The 22,279-nt window shown below is 53.1% G+C and overlaps 1 protein-coding gene across 1 annotated transcript; it reads left to right on the top strand.

Annotated features, from left to right (window-relative positions):
- Positions 1–3,390: 3,390 nt before the first annotated feature.
- Positions 3,391–21,010, top strand: gla (galactosidase, alpha). The gene is made up of 7 exons (XM_072504971.1): positions 3,391–3,608; positions 5,578–5,752; positions 5,919–6,096; positions 12,942–13,033; positions 17,515–17,676; positions 18,470–18,667; positions 19,483–21,010. Exons 1-7 carry the CDS (start codon positions 3,424–3,426, stop codon positions 19,786–19,788), a joined length of 1,296 nt encoding a protein of 431 aa, XP_072361072.1. The 5' UTR covers positions 3,391–3,423; the 3' UTR covers positions 19,789–21,010.
- The last annotated feature ends 1,269 nt before the right edge of the window (positions 21,011–22,279 follow it).

Here is a 22,279-nt window from a genome sequence, read left to right as displayed (position 1 = left end):
TCTCCCGCTCCCCTCCCCCTCCCCTCCCGCTCCCCTCCCCCCTCCCCTCCCCCTCCCCTCCCCCCTCTCTCCCCCCTCTCCTCCCCCTCCCCCCCTCCCCCCCTCTCCCCTCTCTCCCCCCTCTCCTCCCCCTCCCCCCTCCTCCCCCCCTCTCCCCTCCCCCTCCCCTCCTCTCTCCCCCCCCTCTCTCCCCCTCCCCCTCCCCTCCTCTCTCCCCCCTCTCTCCCCCTCCCCTCCCCTCTCCCCCTTCCCTCCCCCCTCTCTCACCCTCCCCTCCCCCCTCTCTCCCCCTCCCCTCCCTCCCCCTCCCCTGCCCTCCCCCCCCACTCCTCCCCTCCCCACCCTCCCCCTGCCCTCCCCCCTCCCCCCTCTCTCCCCCTCCCCTCCCCCTCCCCTCCCCCCTCTCTCCCCCTCCCCTCCCCCTCTCCCCCCTCTCTCCCCCTCCCCTCCCCCTCCCCTCCCCCCTCTCTCCCCCTCTCCTCCCCCTCTCACCCGCTCCTCTCCCCCTCTCTCCCCCCTCCCCTCCCCCTCCTCTCCCCCTCTCCTCCCCCTCTCTCCCGCTCCCCTCCCCTCCCCTCCCCCTCCCCCTCTCTCTGCCCCCCCTCCCCTCCCCCTCCCCTCCCTGCCCCCCCTCCCCCCTCCCTGCCCCCCTCCCCTCCCCCCTCCCTGCCCCCCCTCCCCTCCCCTCCCCCTCCCCCTCTCTGCCCCCCCCTCCCCTCCCTCCCCCTCCCCCCTCTCTGCCCCCCCTCCCCTCCTCCTCCCCCTCTCTGCCCCCCCTCCCCCTCCCCTCCCCCCTCCCCCTCTCTGCCCCCCCTCCCCTCCCCCCTCCCCCTCCCCTCCCCCCTCTCTCCCCCCCTCTCCTCCCCCTCCTCCCCCTCCCCCTCCCCTCCTCTCTCCCCCCTCTCTCCCCCTCCCCTCCTCTCTCCCCCCTCTCTCCCCCTCCCCTCCCCTCTCCCCCCTTCCCTCCCCCCCCTCTCACACCCTCCCCTCCCCCCTCTCTCCCCTCCCCTCCCTCCCCCTCCCCTGCCCTCTCCTCTCCTCCCCCTCCCTCCCCTGCCCTCCCCCCTCCCCCTCCCCTCCCTCCCTCTCCCCTCTCTGCCCCCCCTCCCTCCCCTCCCCCCTCCCCCTCTCTGCCCCCCTCCCTCCCCCCCCTCCCCCTCTCTGCCCCCCTCCCCTCCCCCTCTCTGCCCCCCTCCCCTCCCCCCCTCCCCCTCTCTGCCCCCCCCCTCCCCTCCCCTCCCCCCCTCTCTGCCCCCCCTCCCCTCCCCCCTCCCCCTCTCTGCCCCCCTCCCCTCCCCCCTCCCCCTCTCTGCCCCCCCTCCCCTCCCCCCTCCCCCTCTCTGCCCCCCCTCCCCTCCCCCCTCCCCCTCTCTGTCCCCCCTCCCCCCCTCTATCTGTCCCCCCTCCCCCCCTCTATCTGCCCCCCCTCCCCCCTCTCTCTGCCCCCCTCCCCCCTCTCTCTGCCCCCCTCCCCCCTCTCTCTGCCCCCCTCCCCCCTCTCTCTGCCCCCCTTCCCCCTCTCTCTGCCCCCCTCCCCCTCTCTCTGCCCCCCTCCCCCCTCTCTCTGCCCCCCTCCCCCCTCTCTCTGCCCCCCTCCCCCCTCTCTCTGTCCCCCTCCCCCCTCTCTCTGCCCCCCTCCCCCCTCTCTCTGCCCCCCTCCCCCTCTCTCTGCCCCTCCCCCCTCTCTCTCTCCCCCTCCCCTCTCTCCCCTCCCCCCTCTCTCCCCTCCCCTCTTTCCCCTCCCCCCTCCCCCTCTCTCTCTCCCCCTCCCCCCTCTCCCCTCCCCCCTCTCTCCCCTCCCCCCTCTCTCCCCTCCCCCTCTTTCCCCTCCCCCCTCCCCCCTCTCTCTCTCCCCCTCCCCCTCTCCCCTCCCCCCTCTCTCCCCTCCCCCCTCTCTCCCCTCCCCCCTCTCCCCTCCCTCCTCTCTCCCCTCCCCCCTCTCTCCCCTCCCCCCTCTCTCCCCTCCCCCCTCTCTCCCCTCCCCCTCTCTCCCCTCCCCCCTCTCTCCCCTCCCCCCTCTCTCCCCTCCCCCCTCCCCCCTCTCTCCCCTCCCCCCTCCCCCCTCTCTCCCCTCCCCCCTCCCCCCTCCCCCCTCTCTCCCCTCCCCCCTCTCCCCCTCTCTCCCCTCCCCCCTCCCCCCTCTCTCCCCTCCCCCCTCCCTCCCCTCCCCCCTCCCTCCCTCTCTCCCCCCCTCTCTCCCCCCCTCTCTCCCCTCCCCCCCTCTCTCCCCTCCCCCCCTCTCTCTCCCCTCCCCCCCTCTCTCTCCCCCCTCTCCCTTCCCCCTCTCTCCTTCCCCTCTCCTTCCCCCTTCTCCTTCCCCCCCCTCTCCCTTCCCCCCTCTCTCCCCTCTCCCCCGCCCTCTCCCCCCCCTCCGTCTCCTCCCCCTCCCTCCGTCTCCTCCCCCCCCTCCGTCTCCTCCCCCTCCTCTCCCCCTCCCTCTCCTCCCCCTCCCCCTCCCCCTCCTCCCCCTCCTCCCCCTCCCCCTCCCCCTCCCTCTCCTCCCCCTCCCCCTCCTCCCCCTCCTCCCCCTCCCCCTCCCCCTCCCCCTCCTCCCCTCCCCCTCCCCCTCCTCCCCCTCCTCCCCCTCCTCCCCCTCCCCCCCTCCCCCTCCCCCTCCTCCCCCTCCCTCCCCTCCCCCCTCCCCCCCCCTCCCCCCCCCCTCCCCCCCCTCCCTCCCCCTCCCCCCCCCTCCCTCCCTCCCCCTCCCCCCCCCTCCCTCCCCCTCCCCCCCCCCTCCCTCCCCCTCCCCCCCTCCCCCCCCCCTCCCTCCCCCTCCCCCCCCCTCCCTCCCCCTCCCTCCCTCCCCCTCCCCTCCCCCCCCCCCTCCCCCCCCTCCCTCCCTCCCCCCCCCCCTCCCCTCCCCCCCCCCCCTCCCCTCCCCCCCTCCCCCTCCCCCCCTCCCCTCCCCTCCCCCCCCTCCCCTCCCCCCCCCCTCCCCTCCCCCCCCCCCTCCCCTCCCCCCCCCCCCCCCCTCCCCTCCCCCCCCCCCCTCCCCTCCCCCCCCTCCCCTCCCCCCCCCCCCTCCCCTCCCCCCCCCCCCCTCCCCTCCCCCCCCCCTCCCCTCCCCCCCCTCCCCTCCCCCCCCCTCCCCCCCCCTCCCCTCCCCCCCCCTCCCCTCCCCCTCCCCCCCCCTCCCCTCCCCCTCCCCCCCTCCCCTCCCCCCCCCTCCCCTCCCCCTCCCCCCCTCCCCCTCCCCTCCCCCCCCCTCTCCCCCCCCTCTCCCCCTCCCCCTCCCTCTCCCTCTCCCCTCCCCTCTCCCTCTCCCCCTCTCCCCCTCCCCCTCTCCCCCTCACGTCGCCGCAGCTGTTGTCGGCCCCGCCCTGGCCCGCGCGGACTGGTTGATGGGCAGAGGGGGCGGGCCCTGGTTCGCTGCTGAAAGGTCAGTCTGCGGGGCGGGGGCTCAGACGCGGTTCCACGGGAGCGATGCGGAAGCTGGTGTCGCGACTGAGCTGCTCCCTCACAGCCCTGCTCGCCTGCCTGCTGGGGCTGGCCCAGGAGGGCAGCAGCCTGGAGAATGGACTGGCCAGAACCCCCATCATGGGCTGGCTTCACTGGGAGAGGTTCTTGTGCAATGTCGATTGTCAGGAGGACCCACACAACTGCATCAGGTGAGTGAGCAAAGAATAAGCAGTCACCCGGAACTGGAGAGGCGGCAGAAATAATCATCATAGTCTTTATTGTCACAAGTAGTCTCACATTAACACGCAATGAAGTTACTGTGAAAAGCCCCTAGTCGCCACATTCCGGCGCCTTTTCAGATACACTGAGGAAGAATTCAGAATGTCCAATTCACCTAACAAGCTGTTTTTTGGGGCAGGAATGGGCGGGGGGGCAGGAATGGACGGGGAGCGGGGGGGCAGGAATGGATGGGGAGCGGGGGGGCAGGAATGGATGGGGAGCGGGGGGGCAGGAATGGATGGGGAGCGGGGGGCAGGAATGGATGGGGAGCGGGGGGCAGGAATGGATGGGGAGCGGGGGGCAGGAATGGACGGGGAGCGGGGGGCAGGAATGGACGGGGAGCGGGGGGCAGGAATGGACGGGGAGCGGGGGGCAGGAATGGACGGGGAGCGGGGGGCAGGAATGGACGGGGAGCGGGGGGCAGGAATGAGCGGGGAGCGGGGGACAGGAATGGACGGGGGAGAGGGGGGCAGGAATGGACGGGGGAAGAGGGGGGCAGGAATGGACGGGGGAGAGGGGGGCAGGAATGGACGGGGGAGAGGGGGGCAGGAATGGATGGGGAGAGGGGGGCAGGAATGGACGGGGGAGAGGGGGGCAGGAATGGACGGGGGAAGAGGGGGCAGGAATGGACGGGGGAAGAGGGGGGCAGGAATGGACGGGGGAAGAGGGGGGCAGTAATGGACGGGGGAGAGGGGGGCATTAATGGACGGGGGAGAGGGGGGCAGGAATGGACGGGGGAGAGGGGGGCAGGAATGGACGGGGGAGAGGGGGGCAGGAATGGACGGGGGAGAGGGGGGCAGGAATGGACGGGGGAGAGGGGGGCAGGAATGGACGGGGGAGAGGGGGGCAGGAATGGACGGGGGAGAGGGGGGCAGGAATGGACGGGGGAGAGGTGGGCAGGATGGACGGGGGAGAGGGGGGCAGGAATGGACGGGGGAGAGGGGGGCAGGAATGGACGGGGGAGAGGGGGGCAGGAATGGACGGGGGAGAGGGGGGCAGGAATGGACGGGGGAGAGGGGGGCAGGAATGGACGGGGGAGAGGGGGGCAGGAATGGACGGGGGAGAGGGGGGCAGGAATGGACGGGGGAGAGGGGGGCAGGAATGGACGGGGGAGAGGGGGGCAGGAATGGACGGGGGAGAGGGGGGCAGGAATGGACGGGGGAGAGGGGGGCAGGAATGGACGGGGGAGAGGGGGGCAGGAATGGACGGGGGAGAGGGGGGCAGGAATGGACGGGGGAGAGGGGGGCAGGAATGGACGGGGGAGAGGGGGGCAGGAATGGACGGGGGAGAGGGGGGCAGGAATGGAGGGGGGCAGGAATGGACGGGGGAGAGGGGGGCAGGAATGGACGGGGGAGAGGGGGGCAGGAATGAGCGGGGGGCAGGAATGGAGGGGGCAGGAATAGGCAGGGGGTGGGCACCTGGGGAGTGAACTGAAAGAGCACCTACACAGGCCCACTACCCCATCCTACCTCGTAACCCGCCACATTGACCACGCTGACAGTGGGAGAAAGTGCAAACTCCACACCGTCAGCCAGCCGAGGCTGGAATTGAAGCCGGGTCCCTGGTTCTGTGAATCGGCAGTGCTAACCACTGTACTGCCCCCACCCCCCTCCCCCACTGTCTTTTTAGTCACCTTTTTTGTACCCTCCATTTTGGGGTGGGTGGGGATAAGGAGTGTTGGCCAGGACACTGGAGAACGCCTCTTCAAATAGTGTCGTCAAATCTTCCACATTTATCTGAGGACAGAACATTTAACATTTCATCTGAAAGACAGTGCAGAACTGAGGGATTGCTGGGCTGGAATGTCAGCCTAGATTGTCAAACATTTGAGCCAGTCGTTGGCATTTTACCTGGTGGGTCTAGTGAAGAAAACGCCGTTTTCCTCTTGGTTCTGTGCAGTGAGCAGCTCTACATGCAGATGGCTGACATCATGGCAGCAGAGGGCTGGAAGGACGTTGGCTATGACTATGTCTGTATTGATGATTGTTGGCTTGCTCGCACGCGTGATTCAAACCACCGCCTGCAGCCTGACCCCAAGCGGTTCCCTAGCGGAATAAAGCGGCTGGCGGACTATGTGAGTATGGCCTGTGTGTCAATTTAAACCCTGCCATTGGCCAGTTGGGTGGAAAAGTCTGTGTTTCTATGTAATAATTCTCAAATTCTCCATGGTTTTTACACGCTATTGATCATGCTGCTTTTGCTTCTCTGTTTGTCTGTCCCTCCCTCCTCACCTGGTACAGGTCCATTCTAAAGGCCTGAAATTGGGCATCTATCAAGATGTGGGCACCCATACCTGTGCTGGATACCCGGGCAGTTATGGCTACTATGAGTTGGATGCTCAGACCTTTGCCGAATGGGGAATAGACCTCCTGAAATTTGATGGCTGTAATTTCATCAATTTGGATTTGCTGATTGAGGGTGAGTCAAGGTGGTGACGAGACCCAAATGTTCTTGGGATCAGGAATCTGCAGTTCCTCAATCTGTTCCTGTTGACCAATGTCACTTTGCAGTTCCTCTTGTAATGGGTAATGAAACAGAATTAATATTTAAAAAATGTTACTTCTGATCCTGACCAGAGAATCCCTACGGTGCCGAAGGAGGCCATTCAGCCCATTGAGTCTGCACTGACCCTCTGAAAGAGCACCCTATCTAGGCTCACACGCCCAATCCCTGTAACTCCACCGGATCTGCGCATCTTTGGACACTTGAGGAGCAATTTATCATAGCCAATCCACCTAACCTGCATATCTTTGGCATGTGAGAGTGAACCAGAGCACCCGGAGAAAACCCACACAGGCATGTATACCGCTTTGGATACTGTTGCAGGAGACGACTTACTAGGGGTAAGCCATGGGGTACAAGTCTCTGGCACAGAGTCTGTCCCTGTTGCTCAGAAGGGCAGGGGGAGAGGAGCAGAGCATTAGTCATTGAAGACTCCATAGTTAGGGGGATAGATAGGAGATTCTGTGGGAACGAGAGAGAGAGAGTTGGTGTGTTGCCTCCCAGGTGCCAGGGTCCGTGATGTCTCTGATCGTGTTTTCGGGATCCTTGAGAGGGAGGGGGAGCAGCCCCAAGTCGTGGTCCACATAGGTAGGGAAAGGGTTGGGATGTAAGGCAGGAATTCAGGGAGCTAGGGTGGAAACTTAGATCTAGGACAAACAGAGTTATTATCTCTGGGTTGTTACCCGTGCCACGTGCTAGCGAGACGGGGAATAGGGGGAGAGAGAGCAGTTGAACACGTGGCTACAGGGATGGTGCAGGAGGGATGGTTTCAGATTTCTCGATAATTTGGGCTTATTCTGGGGTCGGTGGGACCTCTAAAAACGGGATGGTCTACACCTGGACCAGAGGGGTACCAATATCCTGGGGGGGAAATTTGCTAATGCTCTTCGGGAGGGTTTAAACTAGTTCAGCGGGGGCTTGGGAACCTGAATTGTAGCTCCAGTATACAGGAGGTTGAGAGTAGTGAGGTCATGAGTAAGGTTTCAAAGTTGCAGGAGTGTACCGGCAGGCAGGAAGGTGGTTTAAAGTGTGTCTTCTTCAATGCCAGGAGTATCCGGAATAAGGTGGGTGAACTTGCGGCATGGAACTTCGATGGCGTGGCCATTTCAGAGACATGGATAGAGCAGCGATAGGAATGGTTGTTGCAGGTGCCGGGGTTTAGATATTTCAGTAAGCTCGGGGAAGGTGGTAAAAGAGGGGGTGGCATTGTTAGTCAAGGACAGTATTACGGTGGCAGAAAGGACGTTTGATGAGGACTCGTCTACTGAGGTAGTATGGGCTGAGGTTAGAAACAGGAAAGGACTTTACAGGTAGTTGTTATGGGGGACTTTAACTTTCCAAATATTGACTGGAAATGCTATAGTTCGAGTACTTTAGATGGGTCAGTTTTTGTCCAATGTGTGCAAGAGGGTTTCCTGACACAGTATGAAAAGAGGCGAGGCCATTTTGGATTTGGTACTGGGTAATGAACCAGGACAGGTGTTAGATTTAGAGGTAGGTGAGCACTTTGGTGATAGTGACCACAATTCGATTACGTTTACTTTCGTGATGGAAAGGGATAGGTATATACCGCAGGGCAAGAGTTATATCTGGGGGAAAGGCAATTATGATGCGATGAGGCAAGACTTAGGATGCGTCGGAAGGAGAGGAAAATTGCAGGGCATGGGCACAATGGAAATGTGGAGCTTGTTCAAGGAACAGCTACTGCATGTCCTTGATAAGTATGTACCTGTCAGGCAGGGACGAAGTGGTCGAGCAAGGGAACCGTGGTTTACTAAAGCAGCCGAAACACTTGTCAAGAGGAAGAAGGAGGCCTATGTAAAGATGAGACACGAAGGTTCAGTTAGGGCGCTCGAGAGTTACAAGTTAGCTAGGAAGGACCTGAAGAGCCAGGAGGGGACATGAGAAGTCGTTGGCAGGTAGGATCAAGGATAACCCTAAAGCTTTCTATAGATATGTCAGGAATAAAAGAATGAGTAGGGCCAGTCAAGGACAGTAGCGGGAAGTTGTGCGTGGAGTCCGAGGAGATAGGAGAGGTGCTAAATGAATATTTTTCGTCAGTATTCACACAGGAAAAAGACAATGTTGTCAAGGAGAATACTGAGATTCAGGCTACTAGACTAGAAGGGCTTGAGGTTCATAAGGAGGAGGTGTTAGCAATTCTGGAAAGTGTGAAAATAGATAAGTCCCCTGGGCCAGGTGAGATTTATCCTAGGATTCTCTGGGAAGCTAGGGAGGAGATTGCTGAGACTTTGGCTTTGATCTTTAAGTCATCTTTGTCTACAGGAATAGTGCCAGAAGACTGGAGGATAACAAATGTTGTCCCCTTGTTCAAGAAGGGAAGTAGCGACAACCCCGGTAACTATAGACCAGTGAGCCTTACTTCTGTTGTGGGCAAAATCTTGGAAAGGTTTATGAGGGATAGGATGTATAATCATCTGGAAAGGAATAATTTGATTAGACATAGTCAACACGGTTTTGTGAAGGGTAGGTCGTGCCTCACAAACCTTATTGAGTTCTTTGAGAAGGTGACCAAACAGGTGGATGAGGGTAAAGCAGTTGATGTGGTGTATATGGATTTCAGTAAAGCATTTGATAAGGTTCCCCACGGTAGGCTACTGCAGAAAATACGGAGGCATGGGATTCAGGGCGATTTAGCAGTTTGGATTTGAAATTGGGTAGCTGGAAGATGACAAAGGGTGGTGGTTGATGGGAAATGTTCAGACTGGAGTCCAGTTACGAGTAGTGTACCACAAGGATCTGTTTTGGGGCCACTGCTGTTTGTCATTTTTATAAATGACCTGGAGGAAGGCGTAGAAGGATGGGTGAGTAAATTTGCAGACGATACTAAAGTCGGTGATGTTGTCGATTAGTGTGGAAGGATGCAGAAGGTTACAGAGGGATATAGATAAGCTGCAGAGCTGGGCTGAGAGGTGGCAAATGGAGTTTAATGTAGAGAAGTGTGAGGTGATTCACTTTGGAAGGAATAACAGGAATGCGGAATATTTGGCTAATGGTAAAGTTCTTGGAAGTGTGGATGAGCAGAGGGATCTAGGTGTCCATGTACATAGATCCCTGAAAGTTGCCACCCAGGTTGATAGGGTTGTGAAGAAGGCCTATGGAGTGTTGGCCTTTATTGGTAGAGGGATTGAGTTCCGGAGTCGGGAGGTCATGTTGCAGCTGTACAGAACTCTGGTACGGCCGCATTTGGAGTATTGCGTACAGTTCTGGTCACCGCATTATAGGAAGGACGTGGAGGCTTTGGAGCGGGTGCAGAGGAGATTTACCAGGATGTTGCCTGGTATGGAGGGAAAATCTTATGAGGAAAGGCTGATGGACTTGAGGTTGTTTTCGTTGGAGAGAAGGAGGTTAAGAGGAGACTTAATAGAGGCATACAAAATGATCAGGGAGTTGGATAGGGTGGACAGTGAGAGCCTTCTCCCGCGGATGGAAATGGCTGGCACGAGGGGACATAGCTTTAAACTGAGGGGTAATAGATATAGGATAGAGGTCAGAGGTAGGTTCTTTACGCAAAGAGTAGTGAGGCCGTGGAATGCCCTACCTGCTACAGTAGTGAACTTGCCAACATTGAGGGCATTTAAAAGTTTATTGGATAAATATATGGATGATAATGGCATAGTGTAGGTTAGATGGCTTTTGTTTTGGTGCAACATCGTAGGCCGAAGGGCCTGTACTGCGCTGTATCGTTCGATGTTCTATGCAACACTCTGGTGCGGCCGCATTTGGAGTATTGCGTGTAATTATGGTCGCCGCATTATAGGAAGGATGTGGAAGCATTAGAAAAGGTACAGAGGAGATTTACCAGAATGTTGCCTGGTATCTAGGGAAGATCTTATGAGGAAAGGCTGAAAACTTGAGGCTGTTTTCGTTAGAGAGAAGAAGGTTAAGAGGTGACTTAATTGAGGCATACAAGAGGATTGGATAGGGTGGACAGTGAGAGCCTCTTTCCTCGGATGGTGATGTCTAGCACGAGGGGACATAGCTTTAAATTGAGGGGAGATAGATATAGGACAGATGTCAGAGGTAGGTTCTTTACTCAGAGTGTAGTAAGGGCGTGGAATGCCCTGCCTGCAACAGTCGTGGACTCGCCAACACTTAAGGGCATTCAAATGGTCATTGGATAGACATCTGGATGATAAGGGAATAGTGTAGATGGGCTTTAGAGTGGTTTCACAGGTTGGTGGAACATCGAGGGCCGAAGGGCCTGTACTGCGCTGTAATGTTCTATGACATGTCACACATTCCACTCAGCTGACCTCACCTGCCATGCCTTAAACTTGGTCTCCGAGTCCTATGTGCTAATTTTGCAAATTAATTAATCTTTAAATATTCTCTTTACTTTAACTTTAGCCTCCTCTCTCTTATCCCTGGTGCTTCTCAGGTAATCCCTTAAGCTTCCTGCATTTTGGGTCTTGGTCTGCAGCTGCCCCTTCTGACCTGTGAAAGTAGTTTGAAAAACATGACAGCAGAAGGGGAAACCAGCCTCCCCCATTTCAGCTAATAATAATAAGACCTACACTTAATGAACTGCCAACTCCACTCGCTGCGCGTTTCACTCTATGCACAGAGGCCTTTTGATTTAAAGTCTGCTTCTAAGCTGTTTCGAGGAATTGGTTTAATACCGATTACCCACTAGCCCTGTAATGATGTGCGTAAGCAATTCTACATGTATATATGTTAGACCTCCAACCAGTAGGTGGCAGTAGAGTTACACCATGTGACACTGCAGCCTCAGAGTCTGGGTGAGTAGTCGTTGTGGATAGTTGTGCTTTGTATTAACTCTCGTATTCTAGTTGTTAACAGTTTACAGTTCGTTAGTAATATGTAGTATAAGTGTTGTTTTCTATCCACGTCATTGTGATTTAATAAATCTTAACTAATCACGAACTAGATGTTCTTTGGTGCACTGACTCTGATTCAATCATTGCAACGCAGTAGAATGTAAAAAGCTCCAGTGAACGATTAGAAACTTTGAAAATAGAAGCAGGAGGATGCCATTCAGCCCTTCAAGCCTGCTCTTCCGCTCATTATGATCATGGCTGATCACCAAGCTACAGCAGCCCCACCCACTATAGAATTTACAGTGCTGAAGGAGGCCATGCGGCCCATCGAGTCTGCACCGGCTCTTGGAAAGAGCACCCTACCCAAGGTCAACACCTACACCCTATCCCCATAACCCAGTAACCCCACCCAACACTAAGGGCAATTTTGGACACTAAGGGCAATTTATCATGGCCAATCCACCTAACCTGCACATCTTTGGAGCGTGGGAGGAAACCGGAGCACCCGGAGGAAACCCACGCACACACAGGGAGCATGTGCAGACTCCTCACAGACAGTGACCCAAGCCGGAATCGAACCTGGGACCCTGGAGCTGTGAAGCAATTGTGCTATCCACAATGCTACCGTGCCTGTTATCTCCTCAGCCCTAAAGATACTTAACTGCATCCTGAAAATGTATTCATAGGATAGCAGCATCACTGATTGTTATTGAATAGGTGGTGAGCTACTACTTAGACCCACTGCGAACTGTGTGATAATGGCACAGTTAGGCAGGGAGCTCCAGGATGATGTGCTGTGACCTCTTGTATGAGCCTTCAACTCTTATCTCTTTGACCCTGCTGAATAAACAGAAGTCTCTGGTTTCTGGCAGGTCTCCCAAAAACCTCACTGGTATGCTGTTTTCCAGCTCCTAATATTTACAGTAACAGGAATAGGCCATTTGAATCAGTTCTGCCATTCGATTAGATCATGGCTGGTTTATATTTTAACTCCATTTCTTATCCTTCTTTCTAAACCATATAGCTTTACACTTCTCTGTTTTTAATACCACCTCCTCTTCCTGAAATTTGCCATTATCCTCCTCACTCATTACAACATTTGAGTTATGGGCCATGTATACCCAAGTCCAGAACATTAATGTATAGATTAAAAACATTGACCTCTTGAGGGACCCACTGTCTTAATTCCCTTCAGTATGACGGACATCACTACTTTCTGTCTCTTAGTTTTGCATCCGTGCTGCCATTGCCCTTTAAACCCCAGGGCTTCCATTTTACCAACCAGTTCATTAGGTAGTGTTATTGAAGTCTATTATATATGGAGAACATGAACCCTCTCCATCATTTCATTCAATCAATTTAATCGGACATAATTTCTTGATGCTCCACTGGAACTGACTGCTAGATTTTGGTTCAGAGCGACAGGGTAAGAGGTTAATCACTTGGGACTCTGACGAGGAGAAATTTCTTCATTCACGTTTTTAAATAATAATCTTTGTTGTCACAAGTAGGCTTGCATTAACACTGCAATGAAGTTACTGTGAAAATCCCCTAGTCGCCACATTCCGGCACCTGTTCGGGTACACAGAGGGAGAATTCACAATGTCCAGTTCACCTAACAGCACGTCTTTCGGGACTTGTGGGAGGAAACCGGAGCACCCGGAGGAAACCCACGCAGACAGGGGGAGAATGTGCAGACTCCACACAGACAGTGACCCAAGTCAGGAATCGAACCTGGGACCCTGGAGCTGTGAAGCAACAGTGCTCCCCACTGTGCTACCATGCTGCCCATGTTCTTGCATGTTCAGCCACTGACTACATTGAAGACTGTGATCGATTTTAAATATCTAGCACTGTAATTGTTATGAATATGGAGCTGGGAAAATGGATTTGATGGGGAAGATCAGCCACGTTCTAATGAAAGATTTAACCCTATGTCTTGTCCTCTGCTTTTTTCAGGTTACGTGAACATGTCTCTGGCCTTGAATCGGACAGGACGTGATATTGTGTACTCCTGTGAGTGGCCTTTCTACCTGTGGCCTTTCAAGAAGGTATTGCCCACTTGCTAAGCAATCAATATACATGAGGTTTTGAATCATATCCTGCCATGTAGACTCACCCAGGACACCTCCAGACCAGTGGAGATTCAGCTCCTCCAGTCTGTTGCATAGGAACCTTGAGCCTGCAATATACAAATTATTTATTATTGGAATTTTGGCGCTGCCAGCTACACCAGCATTTGTTGCCCATTGTTAATTGGCCTTGAGAAGGTGGTGAAGTACCACCTTCTTGAACCGCTGCAGTGGGGTAGATACTTCACACCGTGCTGTCAGGGAGGAAATTTAATTGGCGACAGTGAAAGAACGACGATACAATGCCCAGTTGGGTGGTGAGTGGTTTGGAGGGGAATTTGCAGGTGGTAGAGGTCACAGGTCTGGAAGGTGCTGCTGAAGACTGAGGCTTGAAGCTGCTGAAGTACATCTTGTAGTCGGTACATACTGTTGCTACTGCCAATGGCGGAGGGAGTGAATGTTCGTTTACAGCTGATTCTTGCCTCAACTTAATTTGCGCATTATTTCATAGCCCTTGGTGCCCATATCTAACTAAATCAGTTGTGAAAGCTCAAATTGTCCTCCAGAATTCACAGAGCATTTGCAGAGTGTTCCAGAATTGCATTATGCTTTGTGTGCAAATGTGCTGCCTGACTTCACTCCCGAACAACCTAGTTCTAATTTGAAGGTTACTCCACAAGAGAAATGTTTAACATTGACGGGGTGATGAGTGACACAGTTACACCAGCTTATTAAGATTACCCCTGAAAAGAGCAGTTGTTACATTTAGACGAACTGGTAGGCCTCTGTGTTTTAGTCAGCATAATCTGTCCATTATCTGGAGAATTGAGGAATGGATGAAATAAGTATTTGTTTATAGTGGAAGATGGACAGGATCTTCCTATTGATTGGTCACATTATTGTGTTCTCAATAGCATGTGATTGCAGAATTGTCCACATCGGTGGAGCATACCGCAGTCTACACACTAGACTGGAGGAGCATCAAACCTGCTTAAAACAGTGAATGGGACAAGTCAGCTATTGTCCAACCATCCATTACCTTCAGTATTCACTCCCCCCACTCCTTCCACCACCGACACAGTGGCAGCAGTGTATACCATCTACCAGGTGCACTGCAGCAACTCACCAAGGCTCCTTTTGTCAGCACTTTCCAAACCCGTGACCTCTACAGGGCAGAAGATACTTGGGAACACCATAACCTGGAAGTTCTCCTCCAAATCATCAACCTGACTTGGGAATATGTCACTGTTGCTTTGCTATCGCTGGAACCCCCTTCTTAACAACACTGTGGGTGTGTCTGTACTGAATGGACTGTAGTGGTTCAAGAAGGTGACTCGCCTCACCTTAAGGGCAATTAGGGATGGGCAAGCTAGCGACACCCCACGTCCCGTGAAATTTTTTTGAAAAAACAAGCTCAGCTTAATCATATCCCATGGTTCAACTCTAGACTTGGGTCATACACACACGAGAAGCCATGGATATCTATCTACCACACACTAGCCTGCAAGAGGTCATGGAGATCTACCAACAACACGCAGCCCCTGCTTCCTCTCCCACTTCTGAGACAGTGGCTTTCTCATCAATGACATCTGACTATCCTTGCTCAGAGATCAGAACTATCCATTTGGACAGTTGGATAATCCATATTTGAATATTAACTTGTAGTGACCCATTACAAATGCAATAGACTGACCAATCAACAGTACTATCCCATCCAAAATTAGGTAAGTGGCAGGCGACAGAATTATAGAATTTACAGTGCAGAAGGAGGCCATTCGGCCCATCGAGTCTGCACCGGCTCTTGGAAAGAGCACCCCACCCAGGGTCAACACCGCCACCCCATCCCCATAACCCAGTAACCCCACCCAACACCAAGGGCAATTTTGGACACTAAGGGCAATTTATCATGGCCAATCCACCTAACCTGCACATCTTTGGACTGTGGGAGGAAACCGGAGCACCTGGAGGAAACCCACGCACACACTGGGAGGATGTGCAGACTCCGCACAGACAGTGACCCAAGCCGGAATCGAACCTGGGACCCTGGAGCTGTGAAACAATTGTGCTATCCACAAGGCTACCGTGCTGCCCCAAATGCCCCAGAATGGGGATAGTTACTCTAATTGGCAGAAGGTGAATAGTGGTGTACTATAGGGTACTCAATTATTGTTGCGGCCTCAATTATTCAAACAATTAATGACTTGGATGATGGCGTAGAATGTCATGTATCCAAATTTGCAGAAGATATAAAGTTAGGCATTATGGACAGCCTAGATGGTCGCATAAAATTGCAAGGTGACATTGACAGATGAGGTGAATGGGTATAACTATGGCAGATGGATTTTAATGTAAGCAAGTGTGAGGTTATTCTTTTAGGACCAAAAAAAGATAGAGCAGAGTACTTTCTAAATGGAAAGGAGTTGGGTACAGTAGATGTCCAAAGAGACTTGGTGGTTCAGGTGCATAAAGATAACATTTCTACTGGTTGACGATCCTAAAACACGATCCATGAAACATAATGGACAGATTAATAATTAGGGCTAGGCCGTTCAGGAGAGATGTTAGGAAGAACTTATTCACTCAAGGGGTGGTAGAGGTTTGGAACTCTCTCCCACACAGTAGTGAAGCTAGATCAGTTAATTAGAAATCTGAGATGGGCAGATATTTGTTAAGCAAAAATCTAAACAGGATAAGGGCCAAAGGCAGGTATATGGGGCGCAATTCTCCGCTCTCGCGACAAAGTGGCCACGCCGTCGTGAACGCTGTCGAGGTTCACGACGGCGCGAAACGGCCCGATCTCGACCAATTCAGGACCCGAAAATGGGCTAGGATCAGGGTCGCGAGAAACTCGGGTGGGTGGGGGGTGGGGGGGGGGGGGGGGGGTCGTCAGACGCTTTTTTAAGCGTCGTCAGCGTGTGCCGGGCATTGGCACTGCGTAAAAGCGGCGCCACTTAAACGACGCGGCTGGTGCCGCGTAACTGGCGTCACCCGCGCATGCGCGGGTTGGCCGGCGCCAACCCGCTCGTGTGGTTGCCGTCCTCCCCGAGGCCGCCCCGCAAGACTATGTCGGATGGATCTTGCGGGGCGCGGAGGAAAGGAGGTCCTCCTTCAGAGAGGCCGGCCCGCTGATCGGTGGGCACGGATCGCGGGCCAGCCCCTTTTGAGTCCTACCCCGGTGAAAGAACCCCCCTCGCCCACCCCCACAGGCTGCCCCCCCCCCCCCCCCAGCATTCCTGCGCTGTTCCCGCCGGCAGCGACCAGGTGTGGATGGCGCCGGCGGGAAGCTGTCGTTTTGGGCAGGCCGCTCGGCCCATCTGGGCCGGAGAATAGCGGGTTTAGCGGAGAATTGCCATTTTGGTTTCCCGGGCGATATTCTGGCCTGTGCCGGGCATAACACGACGGGGCCATTCTCGCTGCTTGGGTGAATTGCGGGAGGGCGCCGGACTGGCGTCGTGGGGAAAAATGGCGCGCCAGGGGATTCTCCCAACCGGCGCGGGAGCGGAGAATCACGCTTCTGGAGTTAGCTCACAGATCAGCCATGATCTCATTGAATGGCGGAACAGGCTCAAGGAGCTGAATGGCCTACTCTGTCACTATGTTCCATATTCACATCCTCCACTTAATATCTCTTTCACTGACCCATTCATCCGACTGGATATTGGACAGTGTGTTGTGTATTGCTCTAAGTAAGACTACCAGAAACTCCACTACACCAAGCCATTACTGACTCCTCCAACAGCGAAATAACTGTTTGATTATTACACAATACTTAAGCTTGATTAAAATGCTGAGGCCTGCCAGTTCACCTAAGGAACTCTTTTACAAGGTGTAAACATAAATCGTTTTATGTAACATATCCTCAAAATTGAACCGCCAGAAACATTTTTTATTTTGTGCAAATTGCACAGCTATACTATTTTCAATTCCACTTTACAATGAGAGATTGGAGTACAGACCTCATTGTTGCAAGTCATTCAGCTTGGTTCTCATTTTCAGTTAAATTTTTTGCTTTGCTAACACTTTTTCTCTCGTGATAGAAATCTGATGCCTTTTTGCTGTCCGTCTCCCAGGCAACATCTGGTGTTCTCGTGATAAACCTCTTGAAAAATATTCTTGAAATGTTGGAGTTCAGTATTGGCACTTCCTCCTACTGTAGGTGGGAAGTGGCAGGCTGGTGTTTTGATGGGACAGTGCAGAGGGAGAATTCCCCTGCTGTGTAACCTTCCTTAGCAAGTGTGCTGATCAGTAGTAAGAACTGTCATGTGTCCGGCTGCCATCCAGGATGAGTTGAGCTCACTGTGCACTGAGTGTAATTCTGCAGAGTCAGTAGCACATTGGGTTGAGCAGAGATGTTGGAATGAGAGATCGGCTTGCATTATGAGACCCGAGGGTGATTCTGAACTCTTTTTTTTTTTTTTTAATTTGGGAATTTCCCGGTGATTCTCTTTGTGCTTTTCCAGCCCAATTACATGGCGATCAGGAAGTACTGCAACCATTGGAGAAACCATGGAGACATTGATGATTCATGGAGGTCTGTGAAAAACATAATTGATTGGACTGCCCTCCACCAGAGTCTGATTGCTCCAATAGCAGGTCCTGGAGGCTGGAACGATCCTGATATGGTAGGTGTATGCCTCATGTGTAAAAGTTGCTGGTTTAAAAAAAATCCGAATCGACAATAGATTCTGACCTCAAACTCTTATCCCAGATCGGAGTGGGAACTGGATCTTTCTCATCAGATCACAGTGTGGATTCTTCACCCACTGCCTTCCTCCACACCCTTCCAGAATCAGGGTGAGAATCCTGGACTCTATCCCCTGCCCCTCAAGAGGGGGTTTGCTGCCCTCTACTGGCATCAACTGATGAAAACCGACAAATTGAGTACTCATTGCATACTTAATTTACTTTTACATCAATAACTTTTATTTAACTCAATTCTGGTTTAAACAGTTACATAAGTTTCAAAATCACAACTTGAATAAAAATGCTACCGCTTAGAGAGAACTTGGCCAGGCTCGCTCTGGAGTTTGTACGGCTATGTGCTTCCAAACCCTGTTCTCGTCTTGTGAAAGTTAATCCCTGGGGTTGTTGCCGTTGAAATCTTAAAGCTACTGCTTTTTACAATGTTTTAGCTTGTAGTTTATAGTTCATTCATATAAACAATCCAGTTATTCCTCCTTCAGAGAGTCTTGTTCCCAGGAAATTCATTTTGCAGAGAGCTGTAGTCTTTGTTTGCCTCTTTTAATGTGAACATTTGCCTCTTTTACCATGCCCCACGTTATCCATCCTTCCTACTCAGCAGGTTGTGGTGGTGGTGGGAGGGGAGAGACACATGGCCCCTTCTCTTTCTGTCCGAATGGGGATGGGAGTTTTCTAGGTGTGATGATGCCCTATAGTGTTTTTTTTTTTTTTCAGCTGGTGATCGGGAACTTTGGGTTGAGCAAGAACCAGCAGATCACCCAAATGGCACTATGGGCCATAATGGCGGCCCCACTCCTCATGTCAAATGACCTACGGAACATTGACCCGGACTCCAAAGCTCTGTTGCAGAACAGATACATCATCGCCATTAACCAGGATCCTCTGGGTATTCAAGGCCAGCGAGTCAACAAAGTGAGTAACATACGCATAGAATCCCTACAGTGCAGGAGGTCATTCAGCCCATCGAGTCTGCACTGACCCTCTGAAAGAGCATCCTAACTAGGCCCATTTCCCCTGCCCTATCCCTGTAACCCATGCATTGATCATGGCTAATCCTTCTTATCTGCATATCTTTGAAGTATGGAAGGAAAGAAACACACATGCAGTCACGGGGAGAACATTCAAACTCCACACGGACAGTCACCCAAGGCTGGAATCAAACCCGGATCCCTGGTGTTGTGATGCAATGGTGCTAACCACTGTACTGTCCTGCTCATTCCCTTGGGTTGGGCCCCACATGGGGTTTGGCAGAAGGCTTTGTGTCTGAGCTCCTCCATCCCACTCTCTGTTGGGAAATGCATGTGTGTGTGTAGCCATCAATCTGAGTGACCGCATTAGCTGCAATCAGTTACTTGTAGCTTAATACCCAGCCCCGTGCATAGAGTTGGAATAAAACCGGACTGGCCCAGAGCAAGGAAGTGAGGACTGCTTGAAGTGACTGAATGAAAACTTTGTTTTGAGAATAAAATTAATTTCACTGATGGTGGACTGAATGCTGGCATGATTTTTACCATGTTTCCAAAATACCTTCAATGGCTTCAGTCACCACCTCTGCGGCCTTTGCAAATCTCTGTGCCATTGTACATGTTAAAATGTGCATGAATGCCATGGCACATGTGTGTGCATGGGTTAGCAAATGTTAGCATTAATATGTGTGAATGCCATTGCACATGTGTACATGGGTTAGCGAATATTTTGGCATTTAAATTGTTTCCTTGCCTCCTCAGCTACGTGACTTTGAGCTTTGGTCGCGGCCCCTAGCAGGCGGAGGATATGCTTACGCTGTTGTCAACAGGGCAGAGATCGGGGGCCCGCAGAAGTTCTCCATCGTCGTGTTTGGCCTGGATGATGGCAAAGCCTGCCGGCAGGAGTGTCTCATCACGCAGATCCTCCCAGTTTTCCAGTTCCAAGGAATCAATTTACTGACCTCGGTGCTAGACTTCTGGGTGAATCCCACTGGGACTGTCCTCTTCACTGTTTTCCCTCACAGCACGGACTCCTCGCTCAAGATGGAAACACTTGAGGGAGCATAAACCCAGGCTGTGAAAGATTGGCTGCTGTTTGGAACAGCCTGTGTGTTCTGGAAAATCTAATCCATCACCCTAGTGCTGCTGATCATTCAGAAGTTACAAACTCAGCATAGATAAATTTAATTCCATTAGTTCAGTGATTTCTCCCTTTCCTCCTCATGACTTTTACTCAAGGTGGGAGGGATTTGCTTTCTGATTCCCTTGTTCTATTAAACCTCTGTCAAACAGGCCATGTACCTTCCCGTGGTATCTGCTGGCTCTGTATGTCAGGGTTTGCCCAGCCCCTTGCATCCAATCCAGAAAGTAGTAAAACGTTTGCTGCTATTCTCAGCTGCTCCCCTGGGGCAAGGAGGAGGGTTTGAGTTGTAATATTCTCATGTCTAAATATGCCTTTTAGTGCTCTCAGCCTGTGGTTGAAACACCTGAGCAGCAGGTAAACCATTCAATGTACATTGCACTGGCTCTGGATTGGGAGCAGTTTCTGGATGATTGCTTCTGTCCTGGGAGTTGGCTAAACACTGAGGATCAGGAAACAGCATCCCATTTGTCACCAGTTCCTGAACACACTCCTTACCAGTGTCCCTCCATTCTTGGCACCGTCTACTCTGATACCTCTCGTTCCATATGGCTTCTGCTATGTAAATGAGAATTTCTACCTCAACTATGAGTCCCAGTTTGAACCTTGGGGTTGGATCTCATGCCGAAACCTGACCCTTCTGGGATCTGATTCCAATTGGGATGATTATATGACTCCTGTTGGCTCACCATTTCCTCCAGGCACAGCAGAATGTTTCCAGTTATTCATCATAGTCCAATCTTAATCCATGTGGCCTCTATGAGCTAGACTTAGTGCAGCAATTGTGCCCTACAATCCACCGTCCGTGTGTACATATGCAATCCATTATCTTTTTTCTGTTGTGCGTTGTGTGGACAATTCAGGCACCAGACGCCATGCTGTTATCTGTCAGTCATGGCACAAAGAGGATGACTACCCCTTTGCATCTACTCTTGCTATACCCATACATATCCAACAGCGGGTTAGTTCCAGCTACTCTCAGCTCCATTGCTTCCTCATGATCTGTGGACAGATTTCTATTGATTAGGATGATTTTAAGATAATCATGTTTTAGTAAGTTGAAAATACTGTTTGTTATTTGGTGGTGACTTTATAAATGGCTAATTCCTAATATGAATTAATCTATTTAATTAAATTATACAACCTCTGCCCTTGCCTGAATTTAGTTCATTTTTTTGAATACTGCCGTATCTTTCTGGGGAAGAATCGTCAAACTCTTGAGATGCTGTTTTCTCAAAACGTGGGTTGAGACTGCACAATATAGCTATCTCATACGAAGTCCGGGAAATAAAATTGGTCTTTAGTAGCACTTGAATCCTTGCCAAGCAAGAGGGGCAGAAATGGTTGTTGGGGGTCCCTGGTTATAGATGTTTCAATAAGATTAGTGGCAGATGGAGTTTAACCCTGAAAAGTGTGAGGTTGTCCATTTTGGAAGGACAAATATGAATGCGGAATACAGGGTTAACGGTAGAGTTCTTGGCATTGTGGAGGAGCAGAGAGACCTTGGGGTCTATGTTCATACATCTTTGAAAGTTGCCACTCAAGTGGATACAACTGTGAAGAAGGCCTATGGTGTGCTACTGTTCATTAGCAGAGGGATTGAATTTAAGAGCCGTGAGGTGATGATGCAGCTGTACAAAACCTTGGTAAGGCCACATTTGGAGTATTGTGTGCAGTTCTGGTCGCCTCATTTTAGGAAGGATGTGGAAGCTTTGGAAAAGGTGCAAAGAAGATTTACCAGGATGTTGCCTGGAATGCAGAATAGGTCTTACGAGGAAAGGTTGAGGGTGCTAGGCCTTTTCTCATTAGAACGGAGAAGGATGAGGGGTGACTTGATAGAGGTTTCTAAGATGATCAGGGGAATAGATGGAGTAGACAGTCAGAGACTTTTTCCCCGGGTGGAACAAACCATTACAAGGGGACATAAATTTAAGGTGAAAGGTGGAAGATATAGGAGGGATATCAGAGGTAGGTTCTTTACCCAGAGAGTAGTGGGGGCATGGAATGCACTGCCTGTGGACGTAGTTGAGTCGGAAACATTAGGGACCTTCAAGCAGCTATTGGATAGGTACATGGATTACGGTAAAATGATAGTGTAGATTTATTTGTTCTTAAGGCAGCACGGTAGCATTGTGGATAGCACTTTTGCTTCACAGCACCAGGGTCCCAGGTTCGATTCCGGCTTGGCTTCACTGTCTGTGCGGAGTCTGCACGTCCTCCCAGTGTGTGCGTGGGTTCCCTCCGGGTGCTCCGGTTTCCTCCCAGTCCAAAGATGTGCAGGTTAGGTGGATTGGCCATGATAAATTGCCCTTAGTGTCCAAAATTGCCCTTAGTGTTGGGTAGGGTGCTCTTTCCAAGAGCCGGTGCAGACTCGATGGGCCGAATGGCCTCCTTCTGCACTGTAAATTCTATGATAAT

The sequence above is a fragment of the Scyliorhinus torazame genome, chromosome 5, assembly GCF_047496885.1.
Source record: "Scyliorhinus torazame isolate Kashiwa2021f chromosome 5, sScyTor2.1, whole genome shotgun sequence".
Lineage (NCBI taxonomy): Eukaryota > Metazoa > Chordata > Chondrichthyes > Carcharhiniformes > Scyliorhinidae > Scyliorhinus > Scyliorhinus torazame.
Note: the sequence above shows the minus strand (reverse complement) of the source record. Positions and strands in the feature narration are given on the sequence as shown.

What these genes read in the sequence shown, in the direction of transcription:
- gla (XM_072504971.1), top strand. Translation starts at nt 3,424, where the DNA reads ATGCGGAAGCTGGTGTCGCGACTGAGCTGCTCCCTCACAGCCCTGCTC. An exon ending in GACCCACACAACTGCATCAG is followed by an intron (nt 3,609 to 5,577) that starts GTGAGTGAGCAA and finishes GGTTCTGTGCAG; the next exon opens with TGAGCAGCTCTACATGCAGA. An exon ending in GCTGGAACGATCCTGATATG is followed by an intron (nt 17,677 to 18,469) that starts GTAGGTGTATGC and finishes TTTTTTTTTCAG; the next exon opens with CTGGTGATCGGGAACTTTGG.